Below are 27138 nucleotides of genomic sequence, written 5' to 3' on the forward strand. Positions count from 1 at the left end.
TTTTTTTTTTTTTTTTTTTTTAAGGACTGATGAAGTATTGAACTGGTCCACCAAAATGAATCGATTCATGGGTATGGCTTTTTCTTTTAAAACAGAGTGACTACTTTCAAATCTGGAGAAGTTTAGAGAAGGCTAACGCAAGTTTTAAGATTAACACGTAGGCTTAAGGCAGACCTGAAGAAATTCGGATTTGACATTTTTTGAGCTGCTTTGGTAAGATGTCTTGAGGGCTACATTCTCCTAGTCATACCTGAGGAGGAGGACGTAACTGGCTATGAAAGACAGTTTGTGTGAGAGTGAAAGTTTTTTTTTTTTTTTTTTTTTTTTTAGCTATTTACTAGACTAGAGTTAACAAACGTTTTTTTACAAGAATACTGAGGTTAATGATGTTTGAGATAAAAACCACCAAAAAAAACTTCATCTTTGCGAGCTGCTGACATCTTTTTTACACAAATCGATACACATCCGATGAGGAAATTAAAGATGGCGTTTTCGTTTTATTCCGTAATTTGATAAACTACAGTATATGGTACAGTGCAAGTAAAGCAATCAAGAAAGAAAGAAAGGAGAAGATTAAGAATGAAGAGGAAAGAGAAGAGTGATAGATAAAAAAATCAGCGAAGATCAATGAGATCATCCCACGACACGTTTTCAGCCACCAATTCTGCTCTAAGAGTATCGAGCGTCTTCCACTCTATAAGGATTTTGGCGTCATCTAAATTGACCCAATGGTCAGTATCACTGTCGGTATCATCGTCATCCGATCCGCTATCGCTATCATCATCTTGACTACTGTAATCGCCGTCTGAAGTATCGTTGATGCTGCTGAGGTCATCAAGAATTTTGGATGCCTGAACATGTGCTTCTAATTTGGTACTGGAGCCAGAACCCAAAAGCTCGATTAGTGATACTGAAGCATCGGGCCTATGCTGTTGTTTCTCTTGGTCAGATATCCTATCTGAAACTTTATCATTGTCATGTCTTGGCCCTTCAAATCTCATATCAACGCCACTGTCTTTTTTGTCTTTGTCTTGGGATAGAGTAAAGGCCCCAAAGTCAATGCCCTCCAAATCCGCGAGTCCAGCAGGAAGTGACTGAGATTCGCAAGCCACGCTCGTATCAGTAGAACTGAAATCTAGGTCCAACAAATTTGCTGTGCCTTTGGTTTCCGGCATCGGGGAAATCTCATGCATTTGAACTGCAAAGACCGGTAGAGTCTTTGAAGATACTGTGCTTGCCATTTCAGGTACCGAATGTTCAATATCAATTAATTTGGCCATGATCTGCTCTCTATTATTTTCAAAGGCCACTGTAGATGTTTTAACATTCGCTATTGTTGTTGGTGTGGCCATCATGACGGATGATGATGAAGTTGGAATTGATGAAGATGGTGGCTCTAGTCTTGTCGTTGGGGCCGATGCTGCTGAGGACGATGAGGAAGTAGGTGATTGAATGTGGCTGGAGCCTAGTATCTGTGTTTGGGCTTTTGTTTGGGCTTCCTTTCGCGTTTGTTCCTGTTCCTGTCCCTGCATAGGGACCCTTCCTGCCTTTGTAGCCTCCACTGTTGACGACAATGACGATAATGACGACAAGGATGATGCTGATGAGGATGATGCTGATGAGGATGAGGATGAAGATGATAACGATGATAACGATCTGTCTGATGAGTCAACGTTCGATGTCCTATCTATATGAGGTCCTGCCGTACGAGAGCGTTGCTCACTATAATAAGCTCTAGAGCCTGCTCTTCCTGCATTTGGTTCAACGCCATTTCCGCTTCCGCGTTTTTGATCGGCTGAAAGTGCAGCAGCAACTTTTTGTTGTTCGATATTGCTGAAATTATTCCAGTCTTCAGGGGTGTAGTTTGGATTAAAAGCGTTCCACACGCCTACGGCTTTCCCAGTTCCTGGTGGATTGCGCTCTTGTCTCGGTGTGGATCCCATTGGGTGTTCAAAGTCTGTCGCAGGACGTTTATTAAAGTGAAAGCTTTTGCTACTGTTGAAATCAATACGTCCCAGGATACGAGGGTGTGGTACGGTTGGTTGTGGATACCGATGATACGATGTCCTCTGATGAAGGACTGTTTCACGTTCAATTATGTTTTGATGAGGAGTGTATGTAGTACTGTTATAAAAGGGTCTTCTAGAACGGTCGAGTGAATGACGACCATAGTCCACAGAATAATCATTACTAGATCGTCTTCGGAATGGATGCAGCGGCTGCTGTTGCTGTTGCTGTTGTTGCACCGGCCTCTGGGCTTGCGTGGGCCTGGGAGGAGCCCACTCATTGTCAGGGAGTGGAACAAATTGGATCTCGGACATGAATGGTAAAACAAAAGCAAGAAGCAAAGAGAAATCGCAGCCGATGCAAACAATAATAAGAGTTTTGTAGGGAGCTTAGTCAAGATTGGCTTAGTTAAAGATTTTATTTTAGTCAAGGTGGAAAAACGAAATTTTTCTTCAGTCACGGGATGCCGTGTTAGGTGAAAAAATGGCGCACGATTCCACAAGGTTGGAATACGAGAACTAAGACTTTTGGGATACAAGAAATAATGTTGTCAAGATATGCTGAATGGATGTACGTTTATCCTTGTCAAGCCAGAATCTGGAATAAGCTCAAATATCTTTCTCCTTTTCTCTCCTTCTCTTCCTTCCTCATTCTGCTATATATTAAAAAAATAGCACTCTTTAATAAAGATCTACCTTCAGTCCTATCAAGTTTTAGCTTTAACCATGGCTTCATTCGCAGCAAGTGTATCATCCTCAGAGCTGGCTAGTCCTTCAGCGGCGGTCAGCTCTGCCCCGGTATCTTCAACTTCGGCTGTGCAGCTACCATTGTCGGACTTGCCCATGGGTTGGCAACAACGTCACACATTAAAGACCAATCGAACCCGTACTGTGTCTTGGCCGGGATTCCCAGCTGCATCAAAATCCGTTTTGAAACCACTACCTGCGCACCATCGGTATAGGCATAGTGGGCTATCAGCACCCCTATTACTACCATTAAATGTGAGAAATACTTTTCGTCTTATGGGGATTCTCTCGGTGGTTTCCTCGCTGATGGCCCTTCCCTGGCACTCATATGGACATACGAACTACAAACAGGGGTTTGGGCGAGGGACCGAGGTAACAACATCCACAGACTTTCACATCGAGTCACTCGAAATATGTCACACATTCACAAACATCTGATGACCAAGAAGAGTTGACATCCTAATTTTTTTTCTTCTTTACATTATACATCATATCGATACTCTCGAACGTGTCACAATACATGGATATTTTAGTTCTTGACTATTACAGGCATGGTAACCTTACTCTGTCTTTGCCTGGGTATTGTAGGTGATCACTTTCAGACAAAAAGTAAGTCGTATTTTTACATGTATTAAAATATAGTCCGTCCCATTAAAAAACGAGACATCCCATCTAGTGTTAAAAGAAGAAGTGTATTAGAACAAAGAAATAAAAAGTATTATCAAGCCAATACTTACAATTTTTTAAAACGAAGGCCTTTCTGGACCTAGTCATGTTTGTAGTAGATTGTGTCCTACTGTTGTTGCCGGCTTGTCTCTCCCCCTCCTCCTGGACCCAGCAAAGGTCCTTTCGGTGGTCTTGATCCCTCTACTCCTCCTCCTCCTTCATCTGAAAATTTCCTTTTTGTGGGTCTGCTACTACTACCACCACTGCCACCACTGCCACCACTACCTCCACCGCCGCCACTACCGCTAGAAGCTTGGCCTTGAGTTCCTCCGTCCGGCGGCATATATTTTGCAGGTCGTTTTTGCTCTCTTATCTGCGACTCACAGACCCTTGCGATGTTCTCAGCACCAACAGCATCTCGATCAAAGTATGCTTTACAATTTCGACAGTACTTGGATCGAAAAGGAACATTCTCCAATATACTGTCACAGTGAGGCCGTGGACACTTGGCAGATGTGTAGTACTCATGACAACCTACAATGGAGTAGTCTAGAGATTTTGCCTGTTCGAGCCAGATTTAATACTCGTTAAAAAAAAGACTCAAAAATTAAATGTCATTGATCAAGGGAATTTTTTTTTTTTTTTTTTTTTACCTTTTCAACAAGCTTCTTCATCAATATCCCATGCTTCGATACTTGTCCTCGGTTTGTCTTGAATGATCCTAGTCCAATACAGATCACCGCATTCGTATTGGCATCTCTTCTTCTTCCATTGCTTCCGCCCGCAAGCTTCAGAATTGCCTTGATCACATAATCAACGCATCCGTTCTGTGCTTTTCTAATATCCCAGCTATTCCGAACAAACCACCCGTCATTATAGAAATCGACAAGCGCCCTATATATAGTCTCCCTATTGTCGTCACTGATCCCAGATCCACTGCTACTACTGGCCTCAACTCCACTGCTACTACTGGCCCCAACCCCACTACCAGAGAAACTACCTCCAGTACTTGATGGAGCTTGATTTAGCGGCAAGCTCATATAAGCGAAATACTGTGTTAAAGTAGGCCTTGAGAATGACGGAATATTGCTTTCAATCTCTGTAATTCCTCTTCTAAGCTTTCGCCTCTCTAGCTCGCCCTGAAACTTCTTGGATGGTTTGTAAAGGTACGCTCTAGAAATCCGGAGGATCTCACGTTCGTTAGGTTTCCTTGGATCCAACTTTGCAATTGTCATCGAGTACCTCTCGCCTGGATCGATCCCAATGATAATGGTACTTTCGGAGGGAGGGCATGCTGCCTGGGTGTCATATTTAACTTCTACATTCTCGAGGAGACGGGATCTCTACCTCTTTTTTGCTTCGATGTGTCATAGGCAAGAAGTGTTAGGGCAAGGCCGTTTGTAAAGAACGATGTCCGTAGTTTCCTTCTAGGGCCATCATCAGATTGCAGTCCAACGTCCTTGTATCCTTTCAAGGAAAACAGCTCCTGCAACAATATCCCCTTGTAGTTAAGGATCTTGTCCTCTGCAGCCCCCTTGGTACTCATGTTTAGTCCCAACAATTGGACTATTTCCTCTCGAACTGTTGGGTTAGACCATAATATATCCGGGAGACAGGCTTCCGTTAAGCAGAGAGACCGAGGCGAGAAAGCAGACGTAGGGAAATACAGATATTTTTTGGCAGTTGCATTTTGCTCAAAAAAGAATTGGATGGAACTTCTTCCATCGCCTGGAATATCTATGTCAAACTAGACATTATATTGAAGAAATGATTAGGAACATTTCTATAAACATATTATAAGGTAACCTCAAAATATTATAATATATATCATATTTACCTGCGCATTCCGATAGTGAGACCTTAGCGCTGCTTGAACAGGGACCATGACCATCCGAGACGACTTGCCGATCACCAAATCGGGATAGATCTGGTTTAAAGGACCAAGCCCTGTCTTTGCATAGAAGTATTCGTATGCTTTGAGCTGGGACGGCTTGGCTACGTTCCCTTCGCCTTTTTTCTTCACTTCCCTGCTATACCTAGATAATGGACTCATCACTCCGTGATACAACAACGCAGCAAGGCCGTAAATAAAGCCCCTGCTATCAAGAACTTCATCTAGGAGTTGTGGGAGACCAGCTGGATTGGATGGCCTAGTAATCTCTTTATTTCTATGCTTGGTCTAGATGGTGTTTTTTTATGGGGAGGACTATTTAGACAACATGTAGACCCCACAAATCTTAATCAAAATAAATTGGTTTGGTGGCATTGTTAAAAACATCTTTGCTTAAGGGACAGAAAGATAGACACAATCAGGAAAAGGCAGGACAAAGAGTGTCAACAAGATTGACAAGAGAAAGTAGAGTCAAATAACCTTGACTACAAACAGCGCCATAGAATGTCAAAAGAAAAGATGGGAGCTTTATAGGTGAGCTTACAAACTGAGTTACCGGAAGACAAATGCTTGTTGTGAAAAGGGGAAAAAGATAAATGGCAAGGTGAACTGCAGGTGAAGAATAAGACATGTGGGGGAACTGAAGACTTTATTAAGAAGGAAGTTTCTTTGGCTTCTATACTCGGTAGTTTCTAGGTGAGGCGGACCCGCCTATGACTACAAAGGCTTTGCGCAAAGATTAAGCTGGTTCGACAGATTAGTGGATACAAAATAAACCGAAGTTAATTTTAATGACCAGTCACACCACTTGCAATAACAAGCGAGTCAATTGGCTGCCAATACATTTAAGAGTATTCAAAAAATATAAGGGATCGCGACCAAATGGAACGGGCTATACTGTACCGGTATGATGCAATAACTGGGCGAAGCAATTGTGCTGGAAGTACCATCGGAGCTTTACAAACTAAAAACAGCCCCTTGTCGTGTTTTACCACTCTGTTTTAGATTGACTGCTGTGTTGGCCTTATGTATTGGTATTATGCCCTGAGTGATCCATTCGCCATATTCGCTGATGGCATTCGCGTGTATGTCTCATTGAGTTCCTCTTACTATTGTGTTGTTGCTTTTATTATTGCTGATTTCTTTCTCTGCAAAGAAAAGTCCTTCGCAATATCAACATGTAATAACCTCAATTCCGTTCATGATCAATAGCCTTCCTTTTTGGCTTGATATCCAATTGCATGGCCTCCCATTTGTGTTCGTTTTTGTCGAAATGTTTTTTTATTCCGATTTTCTTGTGATCAACCATTACGCCGGCCTCTCTACTTATTTTTGTTTCAGCTCTCCTATCTTGGGTGGTCCAGCTTTTGTGCTTAGATGGACAATGGTCATTGTTTTTTCAATATACACAGTATACATATACACCATTGCTTCTTCCTCACTCACTCACTCACTCTTCTTTCTTTCTTACTTTTAATAACTCCTTTTCTCTCAACACTTTTTATGCCAATCTGATTTCATTAGCCCTATCCTATGCTTGAAAGAGCTGATTGCCCATGGAAAAAACTGAGAATAATGCTCAGCGGATGTAGGCTTGCTCTCTCACTACATTTCATCTTTTCCGAGGCCCATATCCGGACAAGAGCTGTCAAAAAGTTCAAAAAGGCTCTAGAGGCTACGAAAGTATTGGCCTAGCTCTAGACACATCCAAATTATAAACAAAAAAAAGCAGCAAATATATATGTTTATGTCTACAGTACTAGTTTTTTCTTTTATCTCCTCCTACAAAAAGTAGCCAAGAACAAAAATGTAAAGAAAGCAGTGATAAAGGGGACGGAAATGGAAATAAAGTTGTGCTTTGCCTGATCCTGGTTGCGCGTTATAAATTGCGTAGCTCCTTTGCCCTGTCACGTATTTTCACATCCTAGACTCATGCACCCAACCGTTGCACTCGCTCGATTAGCTGAGTGACCCTTGCGTCAACCAGCTCAATATTCTTTTTGATCGCAGCGTCGTTTTCAGTCAGACTTCCTTGCAGCTAAAGTATGTTTATACATTGGTAGCACCAATTAAAAAATTGAATGTTCATATAAAACGAAGAGTGAACAGAGAAAAGCTTGCAGGATTCTTTACCTTAGCCGAGACAATATCCAGGCTCTTAAGTTCTTCACTAATTTTTGATTGTTCATTCGACATCATCTTGATGGATTCTGAAAAGATGGCTGCTTCTGTGTGTAGGCCCTTGAGTCCCTTTAGTCTTGTTACCAAAATTGGTGCTAGAGATACCAAAGGATCAATCTTGTCCACCAGTTCAAATAAAGTATTTATCTATAGAATCATTTTTTTTTCTCATTAGCGATTACAGCCATAGACAGAAGTGAATCTAAGATCCGTTGCATGCCCATATCATCCCATACCTTAGTCTCAGTTTCAGTGCTGATTCCACTAGCTGACGACTCTTTAGCCTGAAGTTCTTGAACGCGTTCCATTTCAGCAACTACGGCTTTCAAGCGACGTGATAGTTGTTCCAATTGGCGCGGCTGAACAAGAATCCCTACATGCTGCTCAAGCTTCTCAAGAGTCCCCACTAATGATGCCTATGCAAAAATTGAAAATGACCAAAAGAATTAAAAGCGAGGAAAGTGGACTATAGATTCGTATGGTAATGATCAACCATAAAATGAGGAAGCGCGGAGGGGAGAACATCAAAATTGATTACTCACCCCAGATTGCATAGGAGTTGTCCCAACAGCTTTTTCAAGAGCAGCAAGTCGGTCAGCAAGCTCGGCAGTTTTTGTCACGGTATGCAACCTAGCATTTTCAGGGCTATAGTACAGCTCATATGTCACAGTCTATAACACCCATAAGAACGGTAAATCATTAGAAGACGGAGGAATGTGCAGTATTTGCTTTTAATACTATACATATGGGACATGGCATGCTATCCAAACTCTTTTTCACTCCAACTTTTTTTTTCTTCTAATACCTTGTCATCTGAAGGAGCGGTCTTTTGGTCTGCAATTCCCTCTTTATCAACAGTATTAACTGTGGTTGAAGAGACTTTCAAGGCCTGCAACTGCTGCAGCAACCGTTTACCAGCATCTGTTTGTTTGATCAAGCCTTCGCTCGAAAGAATCCCCGAGGCAGCTCCTTCACCCAATGTTTGACCAACCTCTGCCAAATCATGCTCCAATGACTTGACATGCGAAAGTAGGTCCTTGTGTGAAATCTCTCCGCCCACCAAGTCTGCTCCTTGCTATGTTGCCAAATAATAAAATAAACATATAAATATAAAAAGAGCTGCCTTGTTTATTTTGACATGTGCTAATGAATCCTCATACTGCTTTTTTTTTTTTTTTTTTTTTTTTTTTTACCTTCTCACTGAGTTCTGCTTCCTGACTAAGCTCCTTCACTTCATACATGAGTCTCCTAAGTTTTTGGACAGGGGTTTCCTGTAAGATCATTTCCTTTGGCAGGATCTCGTACTCTGAGCTGTCTAGATTAGGCCTCCTGACAAATGTACGGTACATCGCCTTTTTACGTTTGTTGAGTCTATCTGAAAAATCTACAGTGGATTACAGTTTTGAGGATTTCATTTACTGCTATTTTCTTGGCTGAACACGTCCCATGTGTGTGTGTGTGTGTGTTTTTTCTGGGGTTGATATGTATTTTGTCATGCACTTTTTTTTTATTACTCGGCGGTCATGTTCTCTTACCGCTTGAAGAATTATCAACCACACAGTCCTTGAAGCGGGCAGCAGCATCTTTGACCGAGATCCCAGATTTATCGATATCCTCTCTTTCTTGATCACTCTCATAATCCTAGATACAAGTTAACAAAAAGGTACATTTTAGTAAGGGAGGAAATAAAGAAAAAGAAAAAAAAAAAAAAAAAAAAAAAAGCTGACAAGTTGTTGACAACCTGGTTCTGTTTCGCACCTTGCCGTCCACACCCTGGGCACGTCCGCTACGCTCAGTTGGTTCATCAGCGGTCTCATAGACATCTGGTTGGGTATCCTAGATTAAACGAGAAGGACAATGTCAAAGAAAAAATAAAATAAAGAACTTCCTGTTTGTTTAATTGTCCTAGTCAAGGTTGGGAGCGGTTGGGCAGCTTTTTACATGCCATTGCTGTTTATGCTTTTTGGAGGGAAGAGACAAGAGGTCGTAACAATAAACGTACAATGTCGGGTAATGTAGAGTATTTGCTTGACATGATTGAATCTGTCTCTAGTGATAACAACTAAGAAAGGATGAGAGAGTGTCTAGATTTATAAAGATGAAAGTGGAGTAAGCATAAAGGGAAAATGTGTAAAGGACGAGAGCGTGCCTGGTATGTGTGACTTTTTTATGGTTTGGGTAGTTAGAGACTCCAACTTGGGAAGTGGTTTCGCGTCCTCAAACAAAACATTCACAAATGACCAATGTTACTATTCCTATAGATTACAACTTCTTGTTGGACTCTTCGTTGGCACTTTATAAACCCAAGGGCCGCCCGCATGTAACTCTCACATTTGCTCAGAGTCTGGACGGAAAGATAGCTGGGAAGCAGGGCAAGCAATTGACCCTTAGTGGATCCGACTCTATGAAGGCAACGCATATGTAAAGTAACATCAATGTAATATAAAATGAACATGAAGTCTTTACTCCTCCAAACACTTTCCCAACTCCTTTAGCACGCGTAAAGTAGAGCACACGCACACAAAAAGTAATGTATCTTCTGCATCTTCTAAAGTTTGAGGGCAAGACACGATACAATCTTGGTAGGGATAGGTACAGTCCTTAATGACGACCCCCGTTTAACAGGTATTAGGCATGGTCCCAGAACTAGGACTGTTTTTTATTATATATATTACCTTGATGAATAAACTCGTTTTCCTGGTTTTTTCCCGATATCTGAATAGTACGCTTGACTTTAGAGGATTTACCTTCTGGATGTCGATCTGTTGAGCATCCACAACCAGTCATTTTGGACAGTACTTTACGGTTCCCTTCGAATGCCAAGCTCCTTTTGCCCTCATCGCCAAAGAAGCCTTGGATATTTACTGTCTCTGGACATGACCATCAAAAACGAGCTGAACTTGAAGCCCTTGGAGCCAAGATATTTGTTCTGGATGCTGATGCACAAGGTGTGTAAAAAAGAAAAGAAAAGAAAAGAAAACTTCGCTGACCTTTCTCTAATGATGATTAAACTAATAAGCTCTATTTTATTCTATTTTCCTTAACAATCCCCAGGTCGTCCTTCGATCACACATTTACTTTCAGTTCTTCACCAGCAGTCAGCTGGATCATTGATGGTTGAAGGAGGAGCAGGTATCATCTCTACTTTTCTAAAGTCGGGACTAGTGGACTCTTTCCTAGTGACCATTGCTCCTGTCTATGTAGGCGACATTGGTGTCAGTGCAATGCAGGATACGGAGGTAATTTCTATGGACATGTTTTATCCTTGCTGACATGATCGTCCATTTCTTTCCCCTGATTAGGAATTTCCTCATATATTCATTTGTCAACTGACATGTCTTTTGTTCTTTCATTATACGTCCATTATAGTCAGCTCTAAAGCTTGATGATATTTCATATCATTCGTTGGGGCGGGACGTGATGATTGTAGCAAAACCACGACGAGAGTAAACATCAATAAAACACCTATGTTTATTTTTATTTTTATTTTTTTTTTTTAAGTATGACAGATATATAATTTACATTATGCTTTGCTAAATATGACCAAGTCAGTCATGAACAAGTTTTTCGCCTCGTCAAGCTTATTCTTAGGATTGAAATTAACTTTTCTAGGCTTCCTTGCTCGCTTAGTTTGCAGGATTTGGTCCCTTGACAATGTTGGCCACAACGCCTCCACTAGTGGCTGTGGCAAGGCACTGATTCACTACTTCTAGCAAATGTGAGTTTTCTAATGCTGCTGCCACACGCTCCTTATCATTCAACTGCTTATTGACTGCATGTTCACTTTGATGGGTTCCCTTCCTAACTGAAATATCAACCTAGTTTTTTTTTTTGTTATACGAAAACAAATGATGATATGCAGAAAAGTATTTTTTAGTAATACTTTTTATTTTTTTTATTTTGTAATATTAGGAAGAGAGAAGGGTTTTATTTTTTTACCTTAAAGCGTGAAGGAAGGCAACGAAGCAGTCGCACACGAATGCAGAGACCAATCAAGGTCGCCATGGAACAATGTGGGATTGTTGGCGTGAATTCAACCAAGATTGTATTATTTTCGTCCGAGACCTGGATATGATCTCTCTGGGTCACATTCAACTGTTCCAATGACAGAGGATGCTCTGGATCAGAGATGGAGCGGATAAGATCTATATATGAAGATAAGTACAAGAAAAATACGATAGAAGCGAAACAGTGCAGGGCTTAGTCAGATTGTTCAATTAATTTGTATTCAATTCTGAATCCATTGTCAACATTGTAATGAGCATGTCTTGATGGCCAAGATAGCCCAGTCATTAAAGCAGAAGCAGCATTTTCGAAGAACAAGTGAATGAGAAAGGGAGAGCAAAAAGTAGATCACAATGGAGTAGAATGGAGTGGACTTTTGTTTTAGCATTTACCAAAAACCTCCTGAGCGTCAATGGGATCAGCAGCATCTTCGTTTTCATCTTCCTCACGCCATTCTCTAGTTGAATTTCCAGCAGAGGCTTCGTAGATAATGGGATTCTGATTTATGAGAGTAGTCATTGCTTCAATAACGTCGCTTCGAGTAATGAGAGTAATGTAAAGAGTTAAAAACCACTTTTTGAAAATGGAAAAAAAAAAAAAAAAAAAAAAAAAAGTCACATGCAGTTTTAATGGATCAAATCAGATCGAAATCTCTAGTGGCGAAGTAAGTTTTGTGACATGGGTTGGATCGGTCTGCTTTTCATACATCTGAACATTTTGCTCATCCTCTTTCTTTTCAACACCTGCGTCTAGAAATGGATTATTTTCCTTCTCCAAATCCCCCCAGCCATTCCACAGCAAGGATAGTTCATGTCGCCTTGAAGCTAGGACCAGCACAGGTAATACTGTGCAAGGAACAAGATATAGCAAAGCAGGCTGACCCTTGTTACTCCACATCATGGCCACAAACGTCGTCTCTAGACCCACAGCATATCCTAAAATGGCTGTCAAATGGTAGCTCCACCTCCGTCCCCTCCACCAGCCCTCCTTTCTGCAACAGGATGAGGAAGAACTGCACTCCGTCCTTAATGATGAACATGAGGATGGTAGAGTTGCCTCTAGCCGCACTGACATCGTGGAGCTTCCCAATCGGATCAGCGAATGATCCTCTTCTAACCTTGCATCACTCTCTTTCAGAAAGGTAACAAAGATTCCAGGTAAAACTACATCGCCAAATCCGAGCATGGCTTCCCCACCGCTGGGCGAAAAGCTAGGGATCCGGAAAAGCATCGGTAGAGTCTCCTTGACAGTCATAGCTGCGCCTGTAGCTGCTGCTTCCATAATGGATTCGCCTGATTTGGTGAGATACGGTGTAACAAACACAAAAAAGACATCATAAACAAATGCTGTCAGGAGAAGAAGCGTAGGTGATGACATGGATGGGGCCTTGAGCACCTTGAGCATCAACGTAATGGTAAATCCTAACAGCAAAAATATCCAACAGGGAAATATTTGGCAAAGTGTCAATATACTGTAGCACTCTTCTATAGACGAAATCAAATCGACCTCAATAATGCGATCGTGCTGTGTTATGTGAGCATTTACCACCAAGGATGTCCTGAAAAATCCAAGAATAACTATTGCAGTGAACCAGATGAGATATAAAAAGATTGATAAGCAAATTCCATTTCTTTATCAGCAAGTCTGGATCTGGTTTGTCCATGCTTACCTCGAATTCCTATACCAGAGCCAAGAAAGAGTCAAGAGACCAGCGATAGTGCTATGGTGCCAAAGATGTCCCCGCCCTAAGCCTAGTCGCTTCATGATGTTCGGCATACACTGTTGTATACTCACGAATGATCCCATTCCAAACGTGAAGAGACTCAGGTAGACTATTTGACGCAATTGTATAAGCATATATCCTCAAGTCAGTTCTCATAGGGAAGATACAGTGGTTTATTTAGCGCGGTTCCAGGGACTTTATGAGGCATACCAAGAACATTGGACCACATCCACATGGCCAAGAGACCAATGCTTGCCATAAATCCAAAGCCGATGGCATGACACTTTGTTAATGCGACTGCTTCGCCACTCTCTTCTTTTTGGCGTTGCTCTTGGCGTTCCTGGACAGTGGTATCTGCAGCTGCAAGGGTCGAAAGTATAAGGACTGTGAGAGCTAGAACAGCAAGAGGTAGAAGAGGTGCTGACAAGAGATGGGGTAAGAATATTCCCACGGCTTGAATTATTCTCATCCTTAAAGAAATGAAGTGATGAGACGCAAGATGGAGAGGGAATGAAAAAGACAATTTGGCACAGTAAACTTTTTGTTGCAGATGGAAACCACGGGTTTGGGCCAAAAAAATTTAGGAGGAACCGCAAGGTCATGTTATTTCAATCTTATTACTACATATTTATTGCCTATTTTTCATGGAGGATCGGACTTTGTGAAAAGTGCAGTGGTGGTAAAGATGGGTGATTGTTGCCATGGTAATATTCGCTTTCCCTTTGGCTGCGTTCGCGTGGATCTACGAATCCTAGACGATAATTCCGTGCTGGAGCGCCTTGATACTGGTTGTATGTGCCATATGCTGTTGAGGTATTGGATGAACCATTTTCGTAAACTGGAAGGGTCGGAGGGGGATACAAGTCCTGTGTCTCACTTCGCCGATGTTGATTAGGGGTGTGGCTGCCGCTTACAATGCCGCTATTGTTGGAAACACCGCCACTGGCAGCTGCAACTTGGTAATGATTCTGTGTAGGTGAGCGTTCTGGAGAATAAGATGCAAGGTTTTGTTGATAAAGTCGTTGTTGTTCCAACTCAAGTAAACGTTGTTGTTCCTGAACCTGATTCGCTTGTTGCGTATAGGTGCTTTTTGGCGGAACAGGATAAGAGCCGTGATCAGAAGAAGGCGGACTCGCCTGGAGATCCTCAGCAGTGTGATTCTGTCCCCCACTGGGGTCGCTCGAATAACCGTCATTTGCAGCATAGGTGTGACTCAAAGGTGGGGTTGTTGTGTTGCATGCAGCAACAGCAGCAGAAAGTGCAAGCTCGTCTTGCGAAGGTTCGGCGATCTGTGTACGAACTGGAGGTGTACTGACAGGTTGTGGTTGCCAACTAGTGACCGCAGCTTTTACTTGACTTACAGCGGCAGCAGTATATTCGGAGCCATTATAAATCCTCATTCTGTCTGCAGCCTGTGAATCTGTGTCAATAACAAAGGTGATGGCTCGTCCATAGCCTGCAATAAGAGCCATCTTTTCAGCATATTCGAGCATAGCGTCGAATTTTGAATCAAAAGCATCCTTGATTGTTATACGTTTGAACTGCATGAGCTCCAGTTCCTGATTCAGCAATTCCGCTGACACTCGTTCGAGTGCGCTCTGAAGCTCCATCAATTTAATGGGGTTTTCTTTGCTTGACTTTTGGTGCTTTGTGATTTGCGCAGTAAGGTCGTGTTTCTTTTTCCGATTCTAGAAGATAATAAACCACACAAGGAAACAGGGATTAGCGTAAAGGAATATAGAGAGTTGTAAGTCTTATGACAAACTTTTCCTCAAGTCGGAACTTTTTTTTTTTTTGTGCAACAATGAGATCGAAAGCATGACTGACAGACAACTAACCTCCTCCAAAGTCATCTCTTGGGTTTTGATGCTTTTAATAGCCTTTCGATATGCTGTATGTCGTAGTGAAAATGCCTGTTGGATCAATCCTACTTCCTATGTTCATCCAAGTTTGAGTGGTTGAAATGAATAAAGGGTTAGAGTGGATGATAGGTCTGATTTAAAATATAATCAATAACCGAGACCAATCCTCGAAAAAGACATGATGTCTACTAAAACTTTACCTCCATTAGTTGCGACATGCGCTGACAAACATCTGCGAGGTCATCGCCCTCTGTAGAACCCCATGTAGCGATCAACTTTGCATCAGCCGATATTTCTTTGTCCAAGGTCTTGAGAGTTGAGTCTATATTTTTCATTTCTGCTAACCATTTGTTGATGTTTTTATAGTTGTTCCTATACATTAAAAAAAAAAAAAAAAAAAAAAAAATCAGCTTTCACATTCAACATGCTCATTCTACTAAAAGTAAAGATATTTTAATGACTTTTTTTTTTTTTTTTTTTTTTTTTTTTAATTTACCCTCCAAGCGGATTGATATTATTAAGACCTCTTCGGAGGTCATGACCCATACTTTGCATTTTCGTAAATCGAACCGTGATGAAAAGTTTATTCTGGTAGGGTTAAAAAGATAGGGAAGATAGAATACAAAAGTAAGTGCTAGTGATAGTGTTGGTGTTAGTATGGGTAGGTAGGTGAATGAGAATGAACGTGAAAATTAAAAGAAAAGATGAATGTGCAAAAAAAAAAAAAAAAAAAAAAAAAGGACGTTAAATACAACCCAGGTGCCAAGAGATTTGCTGTCAACGTCAACGGCACGCGGGCTTTTTTTTAAACTCATCACATCATACCTGCTGGACAATCCAAGCTCTAATAAATGTTTCAGTCTTTAATGACAAATGATCCATTCTGCTTGCTTTAGTGCTATCATAAAAATAGATGATGATGTCTCTTTACCTAATCCTCTGTCCAATAAGACTGCTTCACCAGCCTCAGCACAGCCACCAATATCGAAATCCTAGAAATGCACCAGAAAAGGCTGCAGACCACCATGGACACCCTGAACACCCTGAACACTATGGACATTCTAATCATCGAAAAGAAGCAAGTCCATACGTCCTACATACTGTTGTAGACGCAGTGTATGAACATGTACAAAATTAAAGGCACACAGACAGGTGACAAACCATTCTTACTCTCACAATGTTGTTTGTTTGTTGCGGCTCGCCCAACTCGCTGTGGAGAAGCACTGAATCCCGGAGCAAGCAATTACTAAAAAAAAAGTGAGCCGTTAACGTATTTATTCACTTTATTTTTTTTTTTTAAAGAGAAAAGAACAACTTTTTCCATATTCCTAATACTTCCCACGCGAGTACTTTCTTTTTTTTTCTTTACTTTTTTCTTTTTCTCCTACGCAGATACAATGTCGAACCGTCCTTCCGCCAAGGCTATTGCCAAGCTAAATGCTTCAACGCTCTTTCCAGAGATTCGAAAAGGTAGAGTAATTGTAATTCATGGAGCTAACAGGTTGAAATGAACATGAACATCGCGTCATTTACTTCTTTTTTTTTTTTTTTTTTTTCTTTTCTTTTCTTTTCTTCTTCTTATATTAGAAATCACTGCGAATCCTTCATTGTTTGCTATCCATGGGTTCTTTATATTTAACATCACTAAGCGAGGAGTTCCTATGACTGAATGGTATGATACCAACGCCTTTTTAGAAACATTGTAATCCCGGACCTTTTGAAACGAGATAAAGGTTCATATGATTCTATTGTCTAATATTCTAGGTACCTCCTCTTTCAGGGATTTGATGCTCCCGCTGTTGTCTCTCAGAAGAGGCCAGAAATTCCCAAAGCAAAGCGGGACCAAGACCCTATCCCTGTAGCGATTCTCCAAATCGAGGACTCGGACCTGCTCAACTTTATGAGCGGAGGCTTAACTGTAAGTGCCCTTTCTTTCCTTTCGTCGTTACTTTTTTGAAATGATACTTAATTCATTCTTCTTTGGTTCTTTACTTTTACCTTGTTCTTTATGAAGGGCGCTCGCGGCATCGTGAGCGGAAAGATCAAGATTGCAGGTGCTATAGAGTTGGCAGAGCAATTGGAACAAATCTTTAAGAAGGCAAAGGGGCCTGAAAAGACACTCGCGTATTTGGAGCACAAGCGAGGAAAGTCTGAAAGGGCCAGGGCACGTCTTTGAAACACAGAGTCATTTTAAAGAAATAAAAAGTTTATTTTGTGAGGAAACGAGAAAACGCATGACAAATACATTTAAAGAAAGGAAGAAAGGCCTTGGTGCCAGAGCAAATGCAGCCAAAGGTCAGTGCGTAGCATAGTGGGGAAAAACGCGTGCACAAATCTACTTTTCACTCTCAAGTAAGAAACAGTAACAAGTCCAGTGCTCACAAGGCAAGCGATAAGGATATGAAAGAAAGAAAAGAAAGAGAGATAATGATGTACGTTTATATATATATTCCTTATTGCGATTGAAATATTGGCGACATGTCGTATAGTCGAGAGAAGTGTATTGTATGGATGCATTCTATACATGCAGTAATGTATATGTTACATGATCACAAGAATAGGAAAGTTTGTTGTTAAGAAAGAAAAGAAAAGATGAAAAGAAAAAGACACGTATAAAAAATCTTTTTTAGTTTGCTGGCGCAGTCTGCATGGTCAAACGCGGCAGTCTGTTTCACCAGCCCAAAAAAAAAAAAAAAAAAAAAAAAAAAAAAGCGCCTTCTTTTTTATTTTTCTTTCTTGCCGCTCTTTTCTTTTTCTTTCTTTCTCTTTTTTTATTTGCTTGTTCACATCTACATCCACGTCCCCCCATCCCCCATCCCCATCCTCCTCGCTATCCCTCTCTCTAGTCTCTTCTCTTTTTAATCCTCGCCCACTTTCTTTCATTAATCTCCCTTCTATCTCTTCTCTTTTTATCAACTCTAATTTGATAAAAAAAAATAAATAAAAAATTTCTTCAGCATCTCACCATGTCTCCTGCCATGGCCGAAGCTGCTTGTTCGCACATTGTGCAGACACTTCAAGGCCACATCATCTTCCTCAATGACCAAGGTGTCATCACAGACGAATCTCTCAAAGTGTAAGCACGCTCTTAATACCTTTTTTTTTTTTTTTTTTTTTTTTTTTAAAAAAAATTAATAGTTTTGAATACTAAACTTCTTTTTTCCCCTCGCTTTCCTCTTTCGACACTTTTAGAATCCTGTCAGAACTATGCAAACTCGATCTACAAGCAATCTCCTCACCTGGGACCGTTGTTCCTGCTTTAGCCCCAGCTCCAACCCCACGTTCTCAACCTCGTCAGGAAGCCCAATCTGAACACAGAACGTCAATTGATAATGACCTACAGATGCTCATCCTCCCTTCACGGTCTTCAACCAATGTAGTAGAGTTCACCAAGCAATCCCCAACCTCCACCGCCACTCAGAATAAAGCTCACGATCATACCCTTGCCTCTCAAACCTCTCAGCATAATGAACGTCATGATGAGGACTCTGACAACGAAAGCGATTATGAGCTTAGCCAAGAGACTGACCGTTTGCAGCAGGAGCGCCTTCTGAGACTGGAGGACATGGACCATGCTCCAGGTGACCACAACAATACAGATCTCACGACTGGAGAGCTCGATAATCTCCTAGCCACCAGTACAACAGACGACTTGGACCAGGACGAGAGCGAGGTCGCCGTGCTTGAGGATGCTGAAGCCGACGAAGACCAGAACCAGTCAACGACCCAGGTTGTGAAGGAACGCTCTTTATCTGTAGCCTCTAGTCCTGTTGTACTTAACACTGCCGTGGTGTCTCCACACCAAGCTGTTGAGGCTCCTCCTGCTGCAGTGCCACATTCTCAAGGTTCTATTGCAAGTTCTGTGAATAATTCTTCCGTTGCCTTTGTACCTGCTGCTCAGGAAAAATCTGAAGAGCAATCAGGAAGGAGCACCCAGCCTTCTGACTCTGGAACAACAACATCTGGTGTAAACATTCAAGAGCATTCTGAGCACCATCACACACAATCCCAGCCCGCACATTATGAGCATTCACATCATGTCGTCAGCCCTGTCTATACCCATGGACATCCGGCGGAGCCCGTTTCAGCGCAACCGGTCGTTTACAATGCAGCTCAGCCCAGCTCTGTATCTTCACCGCCAGTATTCTACCCATCCCAGGTGTTCACTCCTCCCCATCAGCATCAACAGCATCAACAACATCAACATCAGCATCAGCAATTGGAGCATCCACAACAGACAAATCCGCCCAATGTGTCTTCTCCCATAAGAGAGACAAACATGTCCATCTCCGATATTTTAGAAGAAATGGGGGATACCAAGCGCCCTACACATGCTCAAGAGCTCTCTTCATCCCGCCACGTCCACGAAACCTCTGCTAGTACTGCGGAAACCACTGATGGAAAAGACTCAATGACCTCCATTGATACCGGAAACCATTCTGAACAGCATGCACCAACTCCACCCCCAAAGGATGAATATATCACTCCTGTGACCTATCAGCCTCCAGTCTTGCGTCAAACACCTCACTCTAATGCCGAAATAGCGCCCGTGCCAGCGTCGTCATCCTTCCCAGAGCAGATCATCCCACAACCATTGGCAATGCCTGTTCAGGCCTATCAGTTGTATCAACCCAAGCCTTACCAACCAAAGTCGAAACCATCTGTTAAATCTCAACCTCCAACTCAGTCATCTCAGGAACAAGTGCAAATTTCTGCGCAAGCACCTGTTCAAGCACCGACACCCGCACAAACACATGAGCCCACACCGACGCAGGACATCACTGCACAGAATCTGGCTCATTCGCAAGCTCCGGTTCAACCTCATTTACAACAGGCGTCGTTCCAGTCTCAAGCTCCTTCACAGCTCCCTGTGCAAGGCCAAGGTCAAGTTATATCAAACTCAACTCAGGCGCCAGCATCGGCACAAACCCCCCAGCACCAGTATCACCAGACGTTGCCTCATCAACAGTCATATGATCAGCAGCAGCAGCAGCAGCAGCAACAGCAACACTATCACCAACAACAACACCCTACCCACAATCAGTTACAACATCAACAAAATATGTACTTTCAGCAACAGCAACAGCAACAGCAACAGCAGCAACCACTGCCACACCCACCTATACATACAGGAATAGATTTGCATAATGCTTCCAGTGCCGCAGAACCACCTTCAGCAGGCTCCTCAGTAAGTGAATCGTCAGCAAAGCCAGCAGGAAAGCGCTGGATGAATGCTATCCGTCACTCTTTGCTCCCCAAAGATAAAGATCCCAAGAAGGAAGACAAAGATGGTAAAGGTAACCAGGGTATACATCATGAGGCGGTAGTCACTCCATCACCCCAAATGCAATTTACACCCGGACAGGCTCAATTTTCTCCTCTGGGTCAGTATGGTGTTCAGCAGATTCAGCCACAGCCCCAAATCCAACCTCAAATCCAACCCCAGTATGTGCAAGGACAAGTCGCAGTCTCGTCACCCTATAGTCTCAATCAGCCCTTGAACCCTATCTCCAGCGCTCAGGCATCTGCTGCAGCAATTGCAACATCTCTTCACAATCGTCAGGATTCATTCCAGAGCAACCCTTCCACACCCCAAATCCGACAGCAATCACATCCTTATCTACCCCAACAGGAACAGAGCCAACAACAGAGTCATCAACAGGCTCATCAACAGGTTCAACAGCAGGTTCAACAGCAGGTTCAACAGCAGATTCCACAGGGTCAACAGCAGGGTCAGCAGCAGAGCCAACACCAGATTCCACAGCAAGGTCAACACCAGATTCCACAGCAGGATCAACAGCAGATTCCACAACAGGGTCAGCAACACGGTCAACGTCAGCCCCTGCAGCCCCTGCAGCAACATCAACAACCCTTCCAAGCCCAACAGCCAGGACAGCAGCAATCATACCAACAGCAACAGCAACAGCAACAGCAACAGCAACAGCAACAGCAACAGCAACAGCAACAGCAACAGCAACAGCAACAGCAGCAGCAATCGCACCATGGCCCCTTGCAGGTCATCACGGCGTTGACTTCGGAAAGTAACCCATCAGGATCTATGGCTGCCCAGACAACCCGGGACAGACATACTAAGCATTTGTCTAACCTTTCCAACACTTCATTTAATGGAACTTCGCTGAAGCCTGAAACGCACGAGGCTGCCTCTGCCGCCTCTGCAGCCTCTGCAGCAATCAAGGCTGCACGTCTGTCGACCTCATCCTCGCCTGTAGCTTCTCAAAACGCTAGAATGGAAGGTCCAACCCTCGGTCCCTATCAGACACCAACGCAGCCTCAGCAGCAGCCGATGGTCCAGCAGCAAGAGAGCCAACAACCACCTCCATCACCTGTATCAGATGCCGGCAGCCATATCTCTATCATCTCTGAATCTCGTAGTATTCAGGTTATTGCTCGTGCCCAAGCCATGTTTGACTTTGCAGGCGAAGACGAGGGCGATTTGCCCTTCAAGGTTGGCGATATTATCAACGTCATTGAGTACCGTAAGTGCCTTTCGCTTGGAAGCCATGCTCTGCTGCAGTAAAGTTTAATTGTGCACTATTTCTAGCGTACTTAGCATTGTTTTATTTTATTTCACTATACCCGTAGTAAATGCGGATTGGTGGCGTGGTATTCTGAGGAAGAATATTGGAATTTTCCCTACGGCATATGTTCAGCTCTTGTAAGTACGATTATCTATCACATAAATTACCAACAAGTTTATAGTCTAAGCTAAGCATACTAATCAAAGTTTGGTATAATTATTAAACTTCTTTGGTAATTAGGAAACCTCCTACTAACGGCCAGTATCCGGCTATCAATGTCTCTGTCCGTCAGTCCATAATTGGCCCATTATCTCCTAGTGATGGCGCCCAACAACAACAACAACAACAACAACAACAACAACAACAACAGCAGCAGCAACAACAGCAACAGCAGCAGCAACAGCAACAGCAGCAACATCAACAGCAGCAAAATGTAGGGCATCAGAACAATCAGCTTCATCAGCAGCCTACATTCCGCGCCAACTACGAGCCTTCAGCGATGAGCGGTGATGGTACATCAGTGCCCACATCATCAGCGACTCCTCAATCAAGCGCCCCTTTCCAGCCTATGGCTGTGGCTTTGACTAATGCAAAGACAGGCGGATCCCAATCAAATCTTCATGCATCCGAAGAGGCAGGATCAGCTGGTTTCCCTACTCCACCGCCACCTCCCCCGGTCTCTCAGTCAGCAACATCTGTGTATACATACTTCCCAGGCTCTGGAAACCAACCTCCTATTTCACCTCCACCAAACATGAGGAATAGTGTAAGTCAAGTGCGACCTCCATTCTCGCAAGGGTCAGGATCTTTTCAGGGACAAGGCGGAATTCTTCCGAGTACTGTAGCCTCGCCCTCGTCATTTGCGCCAAACCAGAGCCATCCAGTGTCACCTATTTCTCCACAACAGCACCGATATAGTCAGCAGCCAACACAATACCAGCAGCAACCTACACAGTTTCAGCAACAACAATTCCAACAACAAGGTCAGTACCAGACGCCATATTCACAGCAACCACAGCAACCTGGATCCTTGAGTCCAGCAGGGACGACAGATGCCATTGGGACCCACTCCCATATGACGACTAAGCAGATGGCTGCAGCTGTCAAGAAAAAGTTTGGCTCAAAGTGGTAATCAGCCAAGCCAAGTGCCAAGTTCTAGCAAAAGCCAGTAATGACATCAAATATCCACACCAAAATCAAACAAAAACAAAAAAACAAACAAACATACGATATTGGCTATAGTTACCGCAATCATTGATGAGCGAAAAATGATAATGTATCTTTTAAGACTGAAAAAATAAAATCTCAACGAGATGACTATGTTACCTTGGTTGCAAACGGAAATAAATTGATAAATGCATAATAATGTCAAATACCGCTTTGTTTTTCCTTTTTAGTGGCAACAACACTATCATCATTATCATCACCGCTGTCATCCGTGCTCAGTGCTCAGCGCCCCATGTTAATTTGTTAATCTTTGGTTTGAATACATGGGCCTCTTTGGTGCCTGCGTTCTTTCAAGGCATAGCTTAAAGCACTTTGATTTTTTTATTTTTTGTCTCTTCATTCTTCTTCTCATTTCCGTTTCATTGCATTCTACTCAAAACGACATGTCTTCCAAGCGTAAACGCGCCTCAAACAAAGCCTCGTCTGACGCTGCTGCGTCCACACTATTATCATCATCTTCGTCTTCCTCGTCTTCATCACCATCTAGAGCTGTTGCTTCTAAGCAAGCTCGCACGTCGCACAATAACTCTGCTAGAAGTTTACACAAACATCATGATGAACCTGTTGATGACGGCACTCAAGAGGACAACGTTGTTAAAAAGCACTCACAAGCTCTAGATGGAAACGACATCACAATCAATAGTGCTGAGAGTGACATCAACAAGAGTGGCGATGATCACCTCAGTGGTACCCCAGCACCACCATCTGCATACAGTTATCCGATCAATCCTCCACCTGTCGGCCGCCCTGTTCGTATCTATTGTGATGGAATCTATGATTTATTTCATTTTGGACATGCCAAGGCACTGGAGCAAGCCAAGAAAGCTTTCCCAGATGTTTACTTGCTTGTTGGAGGTAAGAAACCAAAAACGGGAGAGAGGACAGAGTAATAGGTTGTTCATGGAGATCATATTCATTGTGTCATAATTGTCGTGTTGTCATCTTTTTTTGATCGCACTTCCTCATTGGAGGGGAGAATCAGACAACAGGATACACTTCAAACTTCCAATGACATTGTTCTCAAATCTTTAATCAAAACACGCGATAAAGGAGAGGAAGTTAAAATGAATCATTGCTGCTGTTGTCTATCGCTTACTTTTGACATTGAAACTTTATTATGTTCAAATGTTCGTTTTACAAAAAAAAAAAAAAATTAGTCTGCGATGATGTGGAAACCCATCGTCGCAAAGGCAAGACCGTAATGACAGACAAGGAGCGCTATGAGAGTGTTCGTCATTGCAAATGGGTTGATGAGGTGATCGAGGCTGCACCTTGGGTTGTGGACCAGGCGTTTTTGGACAAACATAAGGTAAGCGCAAGATTTCATAAAAATAACCAAGGTCTAGATTAAAAACAAAGATATTATCATGAGAAAATGGAGCATGATGAGGATTGATTGGTAGGAACGAGAAGCTTTTTGCAGCAGAACAATGACGATGTATTTGTTTATCGCGCGTGCTTCTTAGGCAGAGGGAGGACAAAGTGCGGGGAGATACTTCATCATACATGCATAAGCTAATGAATCTAAACCCGTCCATTCAACAGATTGATTATGTAGCGCACGACGATATCCCATACCAGTCTGTGGACAGTCATGATGTCTATGCGTTTGTTAAAAAGAATGGCCACTTTTTGCCCACACAACGAACTGAAGGCGTGTCGACATCAGATTTGATTACCCGCATTGTGAAAGATTATGATCAGTACTTGCGACGCAATCTTGAGCGTGGAGTTACTGCTAAGGAGCTGGGTATTGGATTTTTCAAGGTGAATGACCCAATCATTTTGTTGTGAACTTACTAATTAAAAAAAAAAAAAAAAAAAAAAAGATATTTCTGTAGTCTAAACTTTTTATTAATATCGTAGGAACAAGAGGTTAAGCTGAAAAAATCAGCCCAAGATATCGGAGCGTCTATTCGTCAGAACTGGCATGGAACCCGCGATGAACTTAAAAACGAGATTGCAGTCTTGCGAAATGATTTACGGCAGGTTCTCAGTGTGTGGGAAGACAAATCCGACAAGTTTGTGCGAGATACCTTTGGTGCAGATTCGGTGGTGAACAAGATTTTCAACCGACGCCGTAAAGGTGGTAGTTCAAGGATGATCGCAAGTGGTACTGCGATAGCTAGTAGTGATGGATCCAATGTGGTGAGCTCGGATGAGGGCGAATACTCACGAGTGGCCACGCCAGACTCGAAAGAAGTCTCGGATTCGGAGGAGTATAGTAGACTCCAAGGATCACGGTGGCGCCATGATGATGATGATGATGATGATGATGATGATGATGATGATGATGATGATGATGATGATGATGATGATGATGATGATGGTGCTAGCCCTGCTGCCAGTCCTTCATCTGGTCTTTCTGATAATGAGTAGATGCAATAGTTTCTCATTCACAAACGCATAGATAGTCTTTTTGTTGCTATGCATTATAAAAAAACAATAAACCCCCTTCAAAAGATTGATCTCAAAATTAAAACTACATGTGAATGCACATTTTATGTACTTTTATTAATATTGTATTTTACAACTTTTTTTTACAGCTTAGACTTAGGGTTGTCAGGCTCCATGATGGCGCGCATGTTGAGTTCCTGAGCACATACCTCTGGGTATCCGTTGGCCATGCTGGGCTGCAACCAGTTTCCGCCATCGACGATCAAGACCTGTCCAGTAACGAAGGCACCAGCCTCGGAGGCAAGATACAAAGTGGCATGTTCAATGTCACGGACTTCGCCTAGACGCCCAATGGGAACACGAACCCCATCGGCCTCTCCGGGAGATAATTTGGACATTCCAACTGTGTTGGCAATTGGACCGGGGGCAATGCAGTTGGAACGGATACCAAGAGGGCCCCACTCGTTGGCCCAGACAAGGGAAAGAGCATCAACACCAGCTTTGGCAGCACAGGCATGTGCTTGGAAGACCTGACCGTTATAGGCTAATGTGGCGGAGACATTAATGATAGAACCCTTGGATTCCTTCAAGTAAGGGAAACAGCACTTTGTGGTATTGAAGGTTCCGATCAGATCAATCTCAATCACGGATCGGAAGGCATTGAAGGATAGATGTTGAGAGAGTGACAAGAAGTTTCCAGCTGCACCATTGACGAGGATGTCGAGACGACCATAATGCGCAATATGCTTCTCCACAGCTTCTTGTACTTGTTTAGGATCACGGACATCAGCGGCCACAGCAAAAATCTCTCCACCAGTTGAAGCGCGCATCTCCTTGGCTGCAGCCTCTAACTTTGACAAGCTTTTTTTTTTTTTTTTTTTTAAAAGAAATTGAAACTCAGTATTCTCAAAGAAAAAAAAGGTGGTGATCCTCGTCCCTTTTCCTTCGGCTGACAAAAGGAGAAAACATCGATCAGGAGGGAAAAAAAAAAAAAAAAAAAAAACTGCTTACGTTCTGCTGACAATAGTGACCTTGGCACCATGACGGGCCAATGCCTCCGCCATGCCCTTGCAGATACCGGATCCGCCACCTTTTTTTTTTTTTTTTTGTTATTTTTTTTTAGTATTGTACAAAAAAAAAAAAAAGGTAAGTATAAGGCAGCGTGGTTGAGTATAGCATTAACAGATCAACTCTCTCCTGCATTGGCTGACATGACAATGTTCATTTGCATGGAGATGAAGAAAAAAAAATGTACCTGTAACAAAGGCAACTTTGCCTTTAAGGATATCCTCCTTGAAAATGGAGTTGGTGGGAACAACTGGATTAGGCATAATGTAGTAGTTTAGTTGGGTAGAAAAAGACTTTGTAAAGGTGAAAGCGAAGAGTGAAGAGAAAGTGAGAGCGGTGGAGAGGTGAATAATAGCAGGATAAAGAAGAAATAGTGTAAAAGATCATGGGCCGAATATACTTAAATGGATAGCATTTTCGATCGCAATGGAAAAATTATGCCGAGGCGAGGAACGAGGGTATTTTTTGCTTTTGATCGCTTCAGGTCTGTTGAGCATATTTAAGCTTTTTTTGCACTCGGGCATACCTTGAACCTCATTCTTTATAGCCAATCTGGGTAAAATGTAACCGAGAGGTCTATTCGCTTTGTTAAGACAAAGAAGGTCTAAAAATAAATAAAAAATATTATCAATGGATCGAAGGCCTCTCATTATACTACATAGCCCATGAGTGATTGAGTATAGGCAGTCTCTCTTTTGTTTCATCATCCTCACCCAAGCTTTACATGGAGATTACTAAGGAGAAGTTGAAAATGAAATAATAATACACTTTCACATTTGGTTATCGATCAATTTATTTGTAGACTACATAAGAAGGGTTTGTGTAT

At 42.5% G+C, this 27138-nt stretch overlaps 12 protein-coding genes across 12 annotated transcripts; 5 read left to right on the forward strand and 7 right to left on the reverse strand.

Annotated features, from left to right (window-relative positions):
• Positions 1-484: 484 nt before the first annotated feature.
• BCR41DRAFT_354731 (hypothetical protein) lies at positions 485-2388 on the reverse strand. Its single transcript, XM_022024375.1, has one exon. The coding sequence runs from the start codon at positions 2319-2321 to the stop codon at positions 615-617; it is 1707 nt and encodes a 568-aa protein (XP_021880833.1). The 5' UTR covers positions 2322-2388; the 3' UTR covers positions 485-614.
• A 252-nt stretch (positions 2389-2640) lies between these two features.
• BCR41DRAFT_85432 (hypothetical protein) lies at positions 2641-3467 on the forward strand. Its single transcript, XM_022031045.1, has 2 exons — positions 2641-3125; positions 3287-3467. Exons 1-2 carry the CDS (start codon positions 2733-2735, stop codon positions 3386-3388), a joined length of 495 nt encoding a protein of 164 aa, XP_021880834.1. The 5' UTR covers positions 2641-2732; the 3' UTR covers positions 3389-3467.
• Positions 3468-5573: 2106 nt separating this feature from the next.
• BCR41DRAFT_354739 (hypothetical protein) lies at positions 5574-6025 on the reverse strand (the record flags this gene model as incomplete). Its single annotated transcript, XM_022024376.1, has 1 exon — positions 5574-6025. A coding segment is annotated over exon 1 (207 nt), but the record flags the coding sequence as incomplete, so codon positions are not given.
• Positions 6026-7037: 1012 nt separating this feature from the next.
• Positions 7038-9660, reverse strand: BCR41DRAFT_354742 (Dynamitin-domain-containing protein). Its single transcript, XM_022024377.1, has 9 exons — positions 9494-9660; positions 9250-9327; positions 9027-9132; positions 8685-8875; positions 8297-8566; positions 8034-8162; positions 7728-7907; positions 7444-7638; positions 7038-7348 (listed from the first exon to the last, which is right to left on the reverse strand). The coding sequence occupies exons 1-9, from the start codon at positions 9524-9526 to the stop codon at positions 7241-7243; spliced, it is 1290 nt and encodes a 429-aa protein (XP_021880836.1). The 5' UTR covers positions 9527-9660; the 3' UTR covers positions 7038-7240.
• A 53-nt stretch (positions 9661-9713) lies between these two features.
• On the forward strand, positions 9714-10957 carry BCR41DRAFT_354743 (5-amino-6-uracil reductase). The gene is made up of 5 exons (XM_022024378.1): positions 9714-9912; positions 10046-10116; positions 10215-10439; positions 10546-10730; positions 10861-10957. The coding sequence occupies exons 1-5, from the start codon at positions 9728-9730 to the stop codon at positions 10939-10941; spliced, it is 747 nt and encodes a 248-aa protein (XP_021880837.1). The 5' UTR covers positions 9714-9727; the 3' UTR covers positions 10942-10957.
• A 38-nt stretch (positions 10958-10995) lies between these two features.
• On the reverse strand, positions 10996-12057 carry BCR41DRAFT_354746 (hypothetical protein). Its single transcript, XM_022024379.1, has 3 exons — positions 11889-12057; positions 11431-11636; positions 10996-11309 (listed from the first exon to the last, which is right to left on the reverse strand). The coding sequence occupies exons 1-3, from the start codon at positions 12013-12015 to the stop codon at positions 11118-11120; spliced, it is 525 nt and encodes a 174-aa protein (XP_021880838.1). The 5' UTR covers positions 12016-12057; the 3' UTR covers positions 10996-11117.
• A 46-nt stretch (positions 12058-12103) lies between these two features.
• BCR41DRAFT_85641 (signal peptide peptidase-domain-containing protein) lies at positions 12104-13414 on the reverse strand. Its single transcript, XM_022031046.1, has 3 exons — positions 13166-13414; positions 13042-13073; positions 12104-12917 (listed from the first exon to the last, which is right to left on the reverse strand). Exons 1-3 carry the CDS (start codon positions 13351-13353, stop codon positions 12136-12138), a joined length of 1002 nt encoding a protein of 333 aa, XP_021880839.1. The 5' UTR covers positions 13354-13414; the 3' UTR covers positions 12104-12135.
• Positions 13415-13854: 440 nt separating this feature from the next.
• BCR41DRAFT_371191 (Eisosome component PIL1-domain-containing protein) lies at positions 13855-15636 on the reverse strand (the record flags this gene model as incomplete). The annotated part of the gene is made up of 4 exons (XM_022026579.1): positions 13855-14907; positions 15058-15153; positions 15282-15453; positions 15578-15636. The coding sequence occupies 4 exons, from the start codon at positions 15634-15636 to the stop codon at positions 13855-13857; spliced, it is 1380 nt and encodes a 459-aa protein (XP_021880840.1).
• Positions 15637-16389: 753 nt separating this feature from the next.
• BCR41DRAFT_354750 (hypothetical protein) lies at positions 16390-17302 on the forward strand. Its single transcript, XM_022024380.1, has 4 exons — positions 16390-16551; positions 16669-16753; positions 16846-16999; positions 17096-17302. Exons 1-4 carry the CDS (start codon positions 16479-16481, stop codon positions 17255-17257), a joined length of 474 nt encoding a protein of 157 aa, XP_021880841.1. The 5' UTR covers positions 16390-16478; the 3' UTR covers positions 17258-17302.
• A 523-nt stretch (positions 17303-17825) lies between these two features.
• BCR41DRAFT_354752 (hypothetical protein) lies at positions 17826-22950 on the forward strand. The gene is made up of 4 exons (XM_022024381.1): positions 17826-18157; positions 18274-21578; positions 21685-21757; positions 21861-22950. Exons 1-4 carry the CDS (start codon positions 18048-18050, stop codon positions 22750-22752), a joined length of 4380 nt encoding a protein of 1459 aa, XP_021880842.1. The 5' UTR covers positions 17826-18047; the 3' UTR covers positions 22753-22950.
• A 246-nt stretch (positions 22951-23196) lies between these two features.
• BCR41DRAFT_354753 (hypothetical protein) lies at positions 23197-25314 on the forward strand. The gene is made up of 4 exons (XM_022024382.1): positions 23197-23702; positions 24005-24156; positions 24393-24614; positions 24714-25314. Exons 1-4 carry the CDS (start codon positions 23231-23233, stop codon positions 25224-25226), a joined length of 1359 nt encoding a protein of 452 aa, XP_021880843.1. The 5' UTR covers positions 23197-23230; the 3' UTR covers positions 25227-25314.
• Positions 25315-25316: 2 nt separating this feature from the next.
• On the reverse strand, positions 25317-26769 carry BCR41DRAFT_323403 (NAD(P)-binding protein). The gene is made up of 3 exons (XM_022021515.1): positions 26500-26769; positions 26256-26334; positions 25317-26105 (listed from the first exon to the last, which is right to left on the reverse strand). Exons 1-3 carry the CDS (start codon positions 26573-26575, stop codon positions 25388-25390), a joined length of 873 nt encoding a protein of 290 aa, XP_021880844.1. The 5' UTR covers positions 26576-26769; the 3' UTR covers positions 25317-25387.
• Between the last annotated feature and the right edge of the window lie 369 nt (positions 26770-27138).

Source organism: Lobosporangium transversale (assembly GCF_002105155.1).
Source record: "Lobosporangium transversale strain NRRL 3116 chromosome Unknown BCR41scaffold_21, whole genome shotgun sequence".
In the NCBI taxonomy this organism is placed as follows: Eukaryota; Fungi; Mortierellomycota; class Mortierellomycetes; order Mortierellales; family Mortierellaceae; genus Lobosporangium; species Lobosporangium transversale.